Below are 11,470 nucleotides of genomic sequence, written 5' to 3'. Positions count from 1 at the left end.
CAGTCTGTCCGTGTTTATCCGATGGCCTCAGGAGGGGGTGTAAGGGGCTGGTGAGCAAGTGGGCAGCTGCTGGGCTTGCTGGGCTTGCTGGGCCGGTGGGACGGAGCGGTCCAGGGACAGGCCCCTGCCCGGGCCAGAGAGGAGCCAGGAGCCATGAGGGTGGCATTAGGCATGCTCTGGCTCTTGGCCCTTGCGTGGTCCCCCCAGGCCCGGGGCTTCTGCCCCTCTCAATGCAGCTGCAGCCTCCATATCATGGGTGATGGCAGCAAGGCCAGGTATGGTACCGGGTGCGTGGGACGGGCAGCCCAGCCTCCATTGCTTTGCCAGCTAGGCTGGGTTGGGAGGAGTTGGAGCTGGGGCCCTGGGTGAGATCTTCATCTCCCTTGGCCCTTGAGGACCAGGGATCCTATGGGGTGGACTGTGCTGCATTGTTTTCCAGCAGGCAAGGGGGTGACTCTGTTCGAGAGGTACCAGGTATCTATACACATGGGCCCGAGGGTGAGGCACAAGTATGTCAGTTCTAAGAAGTCCTTCCTAAGTCCTCCTCCAGGCTCCTGGTGAAGAGCCCTCCTTAAAGGTCCAGGAAATCTCCTCCCTTACTGCTTTTTCTACTCCTTTATTTTTTCTATTCCCTCTTCTTTTCTATATTTCCCCAGCCCGTTCTTTCCCAGGCTGCTTGCACTCTCTTGCCTGACCTCTCTACAATATTCAGTCATATCCCGGGCATTTCCTACAACCCCACCCATGATGGGACCACTTGCCTCTCATTCTCTTCCTCCTCTCCATCTTCGATGGTCAGATCCCAGGAGCCTCAGCCTCAATCCCTTTTTATGAGTGCTCCAAAAGCCAGGAGTGCCCATCCCATGACAAGCATGCTTCCTTCCATCCCCAGCCTTTTCCTTGACTTTCCCCACCCTCTGTCTGATCCCACAGAGCACCTCCATTCTCTCCTCCTCTCCTTTCATGGGACATTCCCATGCCACTGTGGCTTGTGGACCCTTGCTCTTCCACTACTGCTCATTTTCTTCTTTTCTTTAGCAACGTTTAAATCATCTTTTCTCCAACTTCTTTAGCTTATCCATTAATGATCTCTGCATGGTTTCTGAGCCACTGATGGTTTCTGATCCTGGGAACAATGTTATTGGAGCTACCTTTTTAATAATCTTGGCAATGAATGTCGAGTTGATTGGGGGATGAGAGGAGACAGAGAATGGAGAAGAACCACTAAGAAAAGACACCTCAAATGATCTGAGAACCAGAATGAGCTCCATTGTAGCCCAAGTATCCAAAGCATCAACTCATATGGAGTGTAAGGGTCCTGTCCCCAAGAGAAGCCAGGCTGAGCCCTGAACAGCCTGCTGTTTCCAGCCTGGGCAGTGTCACTGGAGTGACAAAAAGCCTCCCATCACCCATAGAAGGCATAGGGCTGAAAGCCACACAGCATCATTGACAAAACCGGTCCTGGAACCCAGGCATTCCGATTCAGTTTTCAGAACACTTATCTGGTGATGCTGCCATGGGCAGGGACCAGTGGTAAGTTCCAGGCAGCAGAGTTAATCTTAAGATGGAAAATGAGTTTCTAGGGCCACTAATGTAAGTCAGTGGGCATTCCCTCCTCTGAAGCCAGAGCTCTTGGTTCTACCCGCCTGACTATCCCATGGCTAACATGCACCAGCCCATCTGCATGGAGGGTCCTGTGAGGCCATGAAAGGTGGTAGCAGGCCCTGAGGTCCCCTGTGGCTATGGGCACAGATTGTGCAGTTAGACCAAAGCTCGTTCTGCATGTCAGAAGCCTTCCTCAGATCCCTCTCTAACCTGGGCCTCTCAGAGAGCCCAGCCTTTATGTCTGAGCTGTTGTATCGTGAAGTGTGTGCCTGTGGGCACTGGGGTTGCCTGGGAGGAGCTGGGCTGTGCACCTGAATGGATTTGTGCCCATGCTGTTTGTCCCAGTTTGCCTCTGGTTTTACCCCACCCGGAGTTGTGCTGGAGGTTTGAGCTGTGGTGTAGGCTTGCAATGAGTTCTTATGGTTTCCTTTAAATGCCCCTTTTACCGTTTTCTCTCCTGTTCAATATAAGTTTTCCAGTCACCTGTCTTTCTCTCACCTACATTCAGACCTTCCTCCTTGCAATACCCAAACCTGTATTACTTTTTTTGAGACAGGGTCTTGCTCTGTCACCCAGGCTGGAGTGCAGTGGCACAATCATAGCTCACTGTAGCTTCCAACTCCTAGGCTCAAGCCACCTTCCCACCTCAGCCTTCTGAGTAGCTTGGACTACAAGCATGAGCTATCACACCTGCCCAAACCTATTTTAGTATCTGGAAATATCATTGCTGTAAATGCTCTTTCTTCCTGAGCTAGATTACACACTGTATGGAGACAGGGGCTATGAGGCTGATTCTCTTCTGAATTGCCCATCACTTAGTAGGAGTTCCATGTATATTTGCTCAAAAGGAGTGAGTAAGAATATCTGTGCTGTTTGTGGACACTGTTTACAAGAAAAAACAAGCCCAGCCCAGCTGCCTTTAAGTGGAGTATAGAGTTATGCTGAGGGATGCTGGTGATATGTGTGTGCACCTCCAGGAAAGCCTGATATGACCAGTAGGTTATGCTATTACAAGAGAACAACCTCCCTTAGACGGGCCTGTTCAGTGGCTGGGGGGCTTAGGATTTTATTTTCAGTTTACGTAGTATAAAACATAGCCCTGAAATGTAGGCTCCTTGAGGGCAGGGACTGCCTCCTATTATCTCTCTATCCTCTGCTTTAGTCTCAAACTTAATGGAATAAGGTTTAAGAAGTCGTGGTTTGGGTAGAAGAGCTGATAAGACTGACCCGATCTACTTGCAGTGCTGAGATGCAAACATTGATGACAGTGATCCATACCCTTGGGCTCATGCAGGGTGGCAGGCAATGTGCTGGGCTTCCACATGCATTACCTCATTTAAAACCCATAACCACCTTGTGGAGTCTATTTGATGGCAAAACTGAGGAAAAGAGAGGTTACCTAATGTACTCAAGGACACACAGCCAGCAAGCAAAGAGCCCAGGTGTGAATCCAGCTGTGGGGCTGCCAAGTCCTGGCTCTTAAACACCTTGATCATCGCATGGCTCCCCAGAGGTGGGAGAGACTTGAGGTGGTTTCATTTTTGATGTCCTTGGTATATTTTTTGTTAAATGATAAACCAAAACAGTTACAAAAATTGAGGTATAATTTAACAAACGAACACTTTTTTTTTTTTTTTTTTGAGACAGAGTCTTGCTGTTTCACCCAGGCTGGAGTGCAGTGGGGTGATCTCGGCTCACTGCAACCTCTGCCTCCCGGGTTCAAGCAATTGTCCCGCCTCAGCCTCCCGAGTAGCTGGGACTACAGGGGTGTGCCACAATGCCTGGCTAATTTTTGTATTTTTTAGTAGAGACAAGGTTTCACCATGTTGGCCAGGCTAATCTTGAACTCCTGACCTCAGGTGATCCACCCGCCTCCACCTCCCAAAGTGCTGAGATTACAGGCGTGAGCCACTGTGCCCGGCCAAACGAACACTTTTAACACATATTTGCAAAGCAACAGTGCACAACGCGATCATGGGGTTTATTAATGCTGTTCATTCTTAGTGCACTGTGGGTGCTGCGGGCTGTTATGGGTCGTAACAGTGTAAGGGTGGGGTCTTGCAGGACCGTGAAGACCAAATCACCTTCCTGGGACCATTGTGAAAGGCTCTGAGAGCAAGACCTCTGCAAAGGGAAAAGTAGGTCTGCTTGCTCCGGGCCCCTCTCCAGGTCCCCGTCATGGCTTGGACTCTGGTGTGGGTGTCCGGTGATAACAGGCAGAACTGGAGGCCTCGCGAAGGGAGGTAGCGGTGGGAGATCCCAGACCCGGCAGGATCCTTGCTCAACTATCGCTCATTTCTGCCAGCAGGACAGTAGTGTGCAACGACCCCGACATGACCCTGCCCCCGGCGTCCATCCCCCCGGACACCTCCAGACTGCGCCTGGAGCGGACGGCCATACGCAGGGTTCCTGGCGAGGCCTTCAGGCCCCTGCGCCGCCTGGAGCAGCTGTGGCTGCCTTACAACTCCCTCAGCGAGCTCAACGCCCTCATGCTGCGGGGCCTGCGACGCCTGCGGGAGCTGCGGCTGCCCGGGAACCGCCTGGCCGCCTTCCCCTGGGCGGCGCTCAGGGACGCCCCCCAGCTGCGGCTGCTGGACCTGCAGGCCAACCGCCTCTCGGCTGTGCCCGCTGAGGCCGCGCGCTTCCTGGAGAACCTCACCTTCCTCGACCTCTCCAGCAACCAGCTGATGAGGCTCCCGCAGGAGCTGATCGTCTCCTGGGCTCACCTGAAGACCGGTATCTTTCCTCCCGGCCACCACCCCAGGCTGGTCCTAGGTAAGGGGCGGCAACCTTCACCTGGGGTCTTAGGCAAGTTACCACGCTTCCCTGAGTTTCGATTCTTTATTTGGAAAATTGAAATCATGCCTTCCTTCCAGGTTTGAGCAAAGACAGTGAGATCCACAAGAGCGGCGGGTTTAGGAGCTCAATCCACAAGCCAGACTGTGGCAGTTCATATCGCAGTCATAAGAGAGGTCTTTCCAGGTCACACAACCAGGAGAAGGCCCCTGAGACTCAATTTCCCAACTCAGAGCTGAATGGGTTAGTACACTACACCAGCTGGACCTGCTATTTCTTCGGTTCCTTCCTGTTCTTAACAAACCAACAGCTTACCATGTGAACTAGATCTCCTTTCCTGCCCAAGGCACCTGCCTGGTCCTGAGAATGACAGAAGGGGCATAATTCATTCTGGAAAATTGATTTGAATTATACAACTCATACACGAATAAATACAAATGTTTAAAATATTGCAGAAGAGGTTAAAGACCCTTCTGTCCTCTCTCCCTATTCCAACCCCTTCCCAAAAGTAGTTACTATTATCATATTTATATGCAAGCTCCCTATCTGTTCAGATACATTTCATATGCATATGTGTATACATATATACACATACATACATGGATTCAGAAAAGTTATGTGTATGTTTTACATAAAATTTTGTCATACATACTAACCAACGCTAACTTTTTGACCCAACACTATATCTTGTAGATCTTTCTAAATTACTACAAATGGATCAAGTTTATTTTTAAAACTACTGCACAATATTCTATAGTATACTATATCTACACTATGTTATAAACATATTTATACTATAGTTTATTTAGCCATTCCCCCTTTAATGGACTTTTACATTGTTTCCATTATTTTGTTAACACCTATGATGCAACAGAGAACATTCTTGGCAATACATTCTTTTTTTTTTGAGACAGAGTCTCGCTCTGTCACCCAGGATGGAGTCCAGTGCTGATATCTAGGCTCATTGCAAGCTCCGCCTCCAGGGTTCACACCATTCTCCTGCCTCAGCCTCCCGAGTAGCTGGGACTACAGGCACCCGCCACCACGCCTGGCTAATTTTTTGTATATTTAGTAAAGACGGGGTTTCACCATGTTAGCCAGGATGGTCTCGATCTCCTGACCTCGTGATCCATCCACCTCGGCCTCCCAAAGTGCTGGGATTACAGGTGTGAGCCACCGCACCCGGCCGGCAATACGTTCTTGTGCACATCAATGTTTCTCTAGGATAGGAACTGAGAAGTGGAGTTATCAGGTCACAGAGTGTGCATATTAGACATTTAAAAACCCATCTGGGCCAGGTACGGGGGCTCACACCTGCAACCCCAGCACTTTGGGAGGCCGAGACGGGTGGATAACTTGCAGTCAGGAGTTTGAGACCAGTCTGGCCAATATGGTGAAACTCTGTCTCTACCAAAAATACAAAAATTAGCTGGATGTGGTGGTGGGCACCTGTAATCCCACTTACTTGGGCGGCTGAGGCAGGAGAATCACTTGAACCCAGAAGGCGGAGGTTGCAGTGAGCCAAGTTTGCTCCACTGCACTCCAGCCTGGGCAATGAGTGAGACTCCATATTTTTGATTGCCTTCCAATTCTAGGTGCTGGGAATACAGCAGAGAACAAAAGAGATGAAAACGTATACACTCATGGAACTAACAATTAAAATGGCCAAAATGTTTAACTTTTGTCAGTCTGGCAAGTGAAAGTTTCACTGTTGTTTAACTTTGCCTTTTACATTCATTCTTTCTGGCCCTATTGTGATGAAATGAAAGCCAGGTAGCTCACCACTGGAGCCAGGCATTGATGAATCTTGGGTTGCAGATGTATCATTAAGTGTGTTTAACCAATGACACAAGGCAGAAACCACTGGTGAGATGGGGTGAGGGGGAGGTGGGAAAAGGAACTGGCACCCGTGGGTTGTGCTCAAAGAGACCTGAGAGACATGAATATACAATCAGATCTGAATGCACCCACCCCAACCCTTTGACGCATGTATTAAATATATCTATGTGAATGTGTAAGATATCATTGATTATTAGATATACTATTAAATTCAATAAGTCTTTGGGGACTAAAAGGACATCATATCAAGTGCATTTATCTTGCATTTCAGTAATGCAACCCTATAAGAAGGAATTGTGCCTTAGAATTGAGGACACATAGTACCCCTCATTTATATGCACATGGTACCCCTCCATCTCTATAATGTTCTTTGACAGAGTGGGTACAGTGATCTGCTTTCAGCTCTGTAAGAATGTTCAATTTTAGAGTAAAGACAGTAGGGGATATAGCCTAGGATTTGATTTTCTGGCCCTTTCACCCTGCTGTTTACGCCCATTTGAGCCTATGTCAAAGGGACCATGGCTCAGAGCAGCCGCCTTCATTGCCGGGATGATGCTGAAAATACCATTTATATTGGGAGAACTGGCATCAAGGATCAGGGGTCAGTGATGCATTTCTAGAAATGGATTTTGTCATATTGCAATTATTGTGGAAATACTGCCTGGCCAGTGGCCTGAAAGGATCAGTCTGAGAATGGCAACAGTAATTGCCGGTTTTGTCAGTATGCTGTATATCTACCCGGTACTTAATATGATTTATTTTTGATTATGCTTAAAGCAACCCTGAAAAGAAAGTAATGCTACTATTTAACACAAAAAAATCAAATTTCAGGTCATACTACTAGCAAGGCAAGGAGCTGGGTCCAGAGGCCAGTTCTGCTGACTCTGAATGAGGACCTGCTTGTCCTTCCAGAGGGGAAGGGGTGCTGGGCCTGAGGACGTTGAATATCTATCTGAATATCTTGTCTTCTTTTTTACCCCTGCAGGGCTACAGGACAACCCCTGGGCATGTGACTGCCGACTCTATGACCTGGTTCATCTTTTGGATGGCTGGGCCCCAAACTTGGCCTTCATTGAGACTGAGCTGAGATGTGCCAGCCCACGTAGCCTGGCCGGAGTGGCCTTCAGCCAGCTTGAACTGAGGAAGTGCCAGGGCCCAGAGCTCCATCCAGGAGTGGCCAGCATCAGGTCCCTTTTGGGTGGCACAGCATTGCTACGCTGTGGAGCTACCGGAGTCCCTGGGCCCGAGATGAGCTGGAGGAGGGCCAATGGCAGGCCCCTTAACGGTACAGGTATGTGAGCTACAGGGATGCTGCACTGAGAACCTAGACTGGGGAGGGCAAAGCAGCTCCCCAAATGGGGATTTGGCAGGGCCAGAGGGAAGTTGTCTAAGCAAAGCTGGGCTTCCACCTGTCTGAGTTGAGTTTGACGGGGGCTTCCCAGAGGTGAGGCAAATCACTGTGACAACAGATTTAACAATGACAGTGCTCTTGACCTGTCCTATCATATCCCACCAGACACTCTATAGAGACTTGGTGACCACCCTGAGAGAACAAAAAGCTGACTTTTTGGTGGAAGACCCTCTTTTAGTGTATTAATATTTATAATAAATTTCCCAGTTGTAAATATTAAACCAGAATTATCTGGAGTAATTAATGATGTGAGCTACCATCTATCGAGCTCTTCGTGTGGGCCTAGCACAGTGCTAAGTGTATTATGCACATAATGACATTGAACTTCAAAGAGCAACCCAATTTTCCTTCTTATTTTGCATATAAGTAAACTGAGGCTCTGAGAGGCTACATGCTACATTACACAGCTCATACATGGAGGAGCTGGGGTTCCAGCACAATCTAGCTGATCACCTTTGCAAAATTCCAGGGCCCTTAAGAACATAGTTGGTTGGCTGGGGGCTCACACCCAATCCTAGCACTTTGGGAGGCTGAGGCAGGAGGATTGCTGGAGTCTAGGAGTTACCAGCATGGGCACCATAGTGAGACCTTGTCGCAAAAAAAAAAAAAAAAAATATTGCTGGGCATGGTGGCATGTGCCTGTGGTCCCAGCTACTCAGGAGCTGAGGTGGGAGGATCACTTGAGCCTGGGAGTTCCAGGCTGGAGTGAGCCATGGTCACACTGCTGCACTCCAGCCTGGGTGACAGAGCAAGACACTGTCTGAAAAAAGCAAACAATAACAAAAAAAACCCATAGTGTGAACTTGTCAGATTTAGAAGGCATCATTCTTAGGCTCTGCCTCAGCCTGGGGCTCCAGAGGCTCACCACATTTGAGTCCAAGGTAATGTTGATCCCCTTGGCTGGTCTAAGAAACGGTGAGTGACTGCCAGTGTTTTCTTACGATGACACCTGAGTGTGTACCACCCGGGGCTGTGAACTTGGCCCTGAAAGGCAGCTTGGGGCAGATGGGCCCATTCGTTCTCCCACACATGCCTGTTTTCCTCCTAGTGCACCAGGAAGTCTCCAGTGACGGCACGAGCTGGACTCTGCTGGGCCTGCCTGCAGTGTCCCACCTTGACTCCGGAGACTACATCTGCCAAGCCAAGAACTTCCTGGGAGCCTCTGAAACTGTTATCTCCCTGATTGTCACTGAGCCGCCAACTTCCACAGAACACAGTGGGAGCCCAGGGGCACTATGGGCAAGGACAGGCGGCGGAGGGGAAGCCGCTGCTTACAACAACAAGCTGGTGGCCAGGCATGTCCCCCAGATTCCCAAACCCGCTGTCCTGGCCACTGGACCCTCTGTGCCCAGCACAAAGGAGGAGCTGACCCTTGAGCACTTCCAGATGGATGCCCTGGGAGAGCTCTCTGATGGGCGGGCAGGACCCTCAGAGGCACGAATGGTGAGGTCTGTGAAGGTGGTGGGGGACACTTACCACAGCGTGTCCTTGGTGTGGAAGGCACCCCAGGCTAAGAACACAACTGCCTTCAGTGTCCTCTATGCGGTCTTTGGGCAGCACAGCATGCGGCGGGTGATTGTGCAGCCTGGGAAGACCAGAGTGACCATCACTGGGCTGTCGCCCAAGACCAAGTATGTGGCGTGTGTCTGTGTGCAGGGCCTGGTGCCCCGGAAGGAGCAGTGTGTTATCTTCTCCACCAATGAAGTGGTGGATGCTGAGAACACTCAGCAGCTCATCAATGTGGTGGTGATCAGTGTGGCCGTCGTCATTGCCCTGCCTCTCACGCTGCTTGTCTGCTGTGGTGCTCTTCAGAAGCGCTGCCGAAAGTGCTTCAACAGGGACTCCACTGAGGCCACAGTTACCTACGTCAACCTAGAGAGACTGGGCCACAGCGAGGACGGCTTGGAGGAGCTGTCCCGGCACAGTGTCAGCGAGGCTGACAGGCTTCTCTCAGCTCGTTCCAGTGTGGACTTTCAGGCCTTTGGAGTCAAAAGGGGCAGGAGAATCAATGAGTACTTCTGCTGAGGGACATGCCTCTGCAACTCACACACCTGCCCGCCCACTCTCCTTCTTTAGCTCTGACACCTGAGTACATGATCACCCACTCTTACCTGCTCGGGTACCTGCTTACTCAGATACTTACACACAACAACAGCAGCAGCTGCTGCTACTGCAACAACCGCTAACACTTGTTAAGCACTTACTACAGGCTAGAAAGTGTTCTAAGTGCTAAATTCTTCTAACAATCATTTGCAGCAGGCATCACTATTCTCTCCATTTGCCTGGGGTGAGGGGTTAAGAAACTTGCCTGTATCAGTCAGCTTTTGCTGTATAACAAATGAAAGCAAAATCTTGGTGATGTATAGCAGTGAACAATTATTTTCACACTCACAGGCCTGTGGGTTGATTAGGGTGGCTCTGCTCTGTGTGTTTCATTTGGAGCCTGGGCTGGAGAGTAGCAGTGGGTACCTGGGGCAGGTTTCTCTCGTGGTGAGGTTGAATGATAATAGAGGAATGATTGTTCATGCAATGCCTGTTAAGTTCTTAGTTCAGAATTGGTATACTGCCACTTCTGTCCATATTCTATCTGCCAAAGCAAGTCTCATGGCCAAACCCAAGTTTAACGGGGCAAGTAAGGACACTTCTCCCCTGGAGGTGATGGTAGAGCAAGGAATATGTGCTGAACAGTGATTTAATCTGCATTGCCCAGGATTACACAGTTAGGCAAATTTAGGTAGCTCTGAGATTTGGACCACACAGTTGGGATCCACGGTTAAAAGTCCTTACCATCCTCCTATACTGCACCTTGATTACATTTATGCTAATTCATAGGCACTCACACACACCATTTCTCTATGCATTAGCCATATTGGTAGTTACCCATCCTCACTAACACACACACTACACTCATAACCCACTGTGCCCTCAGTGAATTCTAATATTTATTCTCTGCGTGCTATTCTGCCTAGAGACAATCATTTGATTTTTCGATAAATGCTAGAGTTCGAGACAATGCCCAAGAGAACATTGCTCATTTGCTTTCACAATGTCAGGCTGGAGGGATCCAAGAGACCTCATTACACTCTATGCTGTCTGGCACGTTCACCTCTGCCCCATGCAGCAGCCTTTGTGATTCTTACCAAAACCTACCTGGGTTCTTGAGGGTGTCTCGGAGCCTTCCTGGTTGCTCATCAAGTTACTTCAAAGGAAAATTGCTGTTTGCTTTTTCTTGGAGCTAGGAAACCACTGAGATGTTGTCTCTGTGCCCTGGGGAAAGTGAATGTTCCCAGCAGAAGGCTCAATTTTTTCCTTATTTATAGAGCTGATCTCTGGCATGAGGAGCATCCAGGGTACCTGTGCCAAGTCCTTTGGGTAACAACTGAAGAAATTTTGGGACAGCAAGTGATCCAAGAAAATTGTTTTGCTAGTATTATGCAAGAGACTCTAAGTATTTGTAAGTATTATGTCATGTGATTTATTAGACATAAGCCAGTGTGATGCAGTGCTTCCTAAAGTTACTGTACTCCCCTCACATTTACAAAAGACCTTACAACATATTTCACTCAGTTTTCTCACATTTGATATTCATGACAACCCACAATGGAGGCTGGGCTGTTTGATTTTACGGAAGAGGACCAAAGAGGTGAATGATTTATACAAGGAAGTGATGAATTCTCTTTCGGAATCTAGTTCTTTGACAACTTTCTCATCAGGCTGAGGGTCTTTATTCAGTATCCATCCCTGCAATGTGGTCTACAGCAGGTTCACTATAGAAATTAACTTTTTAAAAATCACTGAAACCTGGGATCAGAACCATGA

The 11,470-nt window shown here is 49.0% G+C and overlaps 1 protein-coding gene and 1 long non-coding RNA gene across 2 annotated transcripts; one reads left to right on the top strand and one right to left on the bottom strand.

Annotated features, from left to right (window-relative positions):
* Positions 1 to 3,550: 3,550 nt before the first annotated feature.
* LOC129524845 (uncharacterized) lies at positions 3,551 to 4,217 on the bottom strand. The gene is made up of 2 exons (XR_008668769.2): positions 3,974 to 4,217; positions 3,551 to 3,729 (listed from the first exon to the last, which is right to left on the bottom strand). It is a non-coding gene; the product is annotated as an uncharacterized lncRNA (long non-coding RNA).
* LRIT1 (leucine rich repeat, Ig-like and transmembrane domains 1) lies at positions 3,720 to 10,010 on the top strand. Its single transcript, XM_019034479.4, has 3 exons — positions 3,720 to 4,380; positions 7,226 to 7,531; positions 8,700 to 10,010. The coding sequence occupies exons 1-3, from the start codon at positions 3,939 to 3,941 to the stop codon at positions 9,674 to 9,676; spliced, it is 1,725 nt and encodes a 574-aa protein (XP_018890024.3). The 5' UTR covers positions 3,720 to 3,938; the 3' UTR covers positions 9,677 to 10,010.
* The last annotated feature ends 1,460 nt before the right edge of the window (positions 10,011 to 11,470 follow it).

The sequence above is a fragment of the Gorilla gorilla genome, chromosome 8 (genome assembly GCF_029281585.2).
Source record: "Gorilla gorilla gorilla isolate KB3781 chromosome 8, NHGRI_mGorGor1-v2.1_pri, whole genome shotgun sequence".
In the NCBI taxonomy this organism is placed as follows: Eukaryota; Metazoa; Chordata; class Mammalia; order Primates; family Hominidae; genus Gorilla; species Gorilla gorilla.
This window is presented reverse-complemented; position numbering and strand designations above follow the sequence as displayed.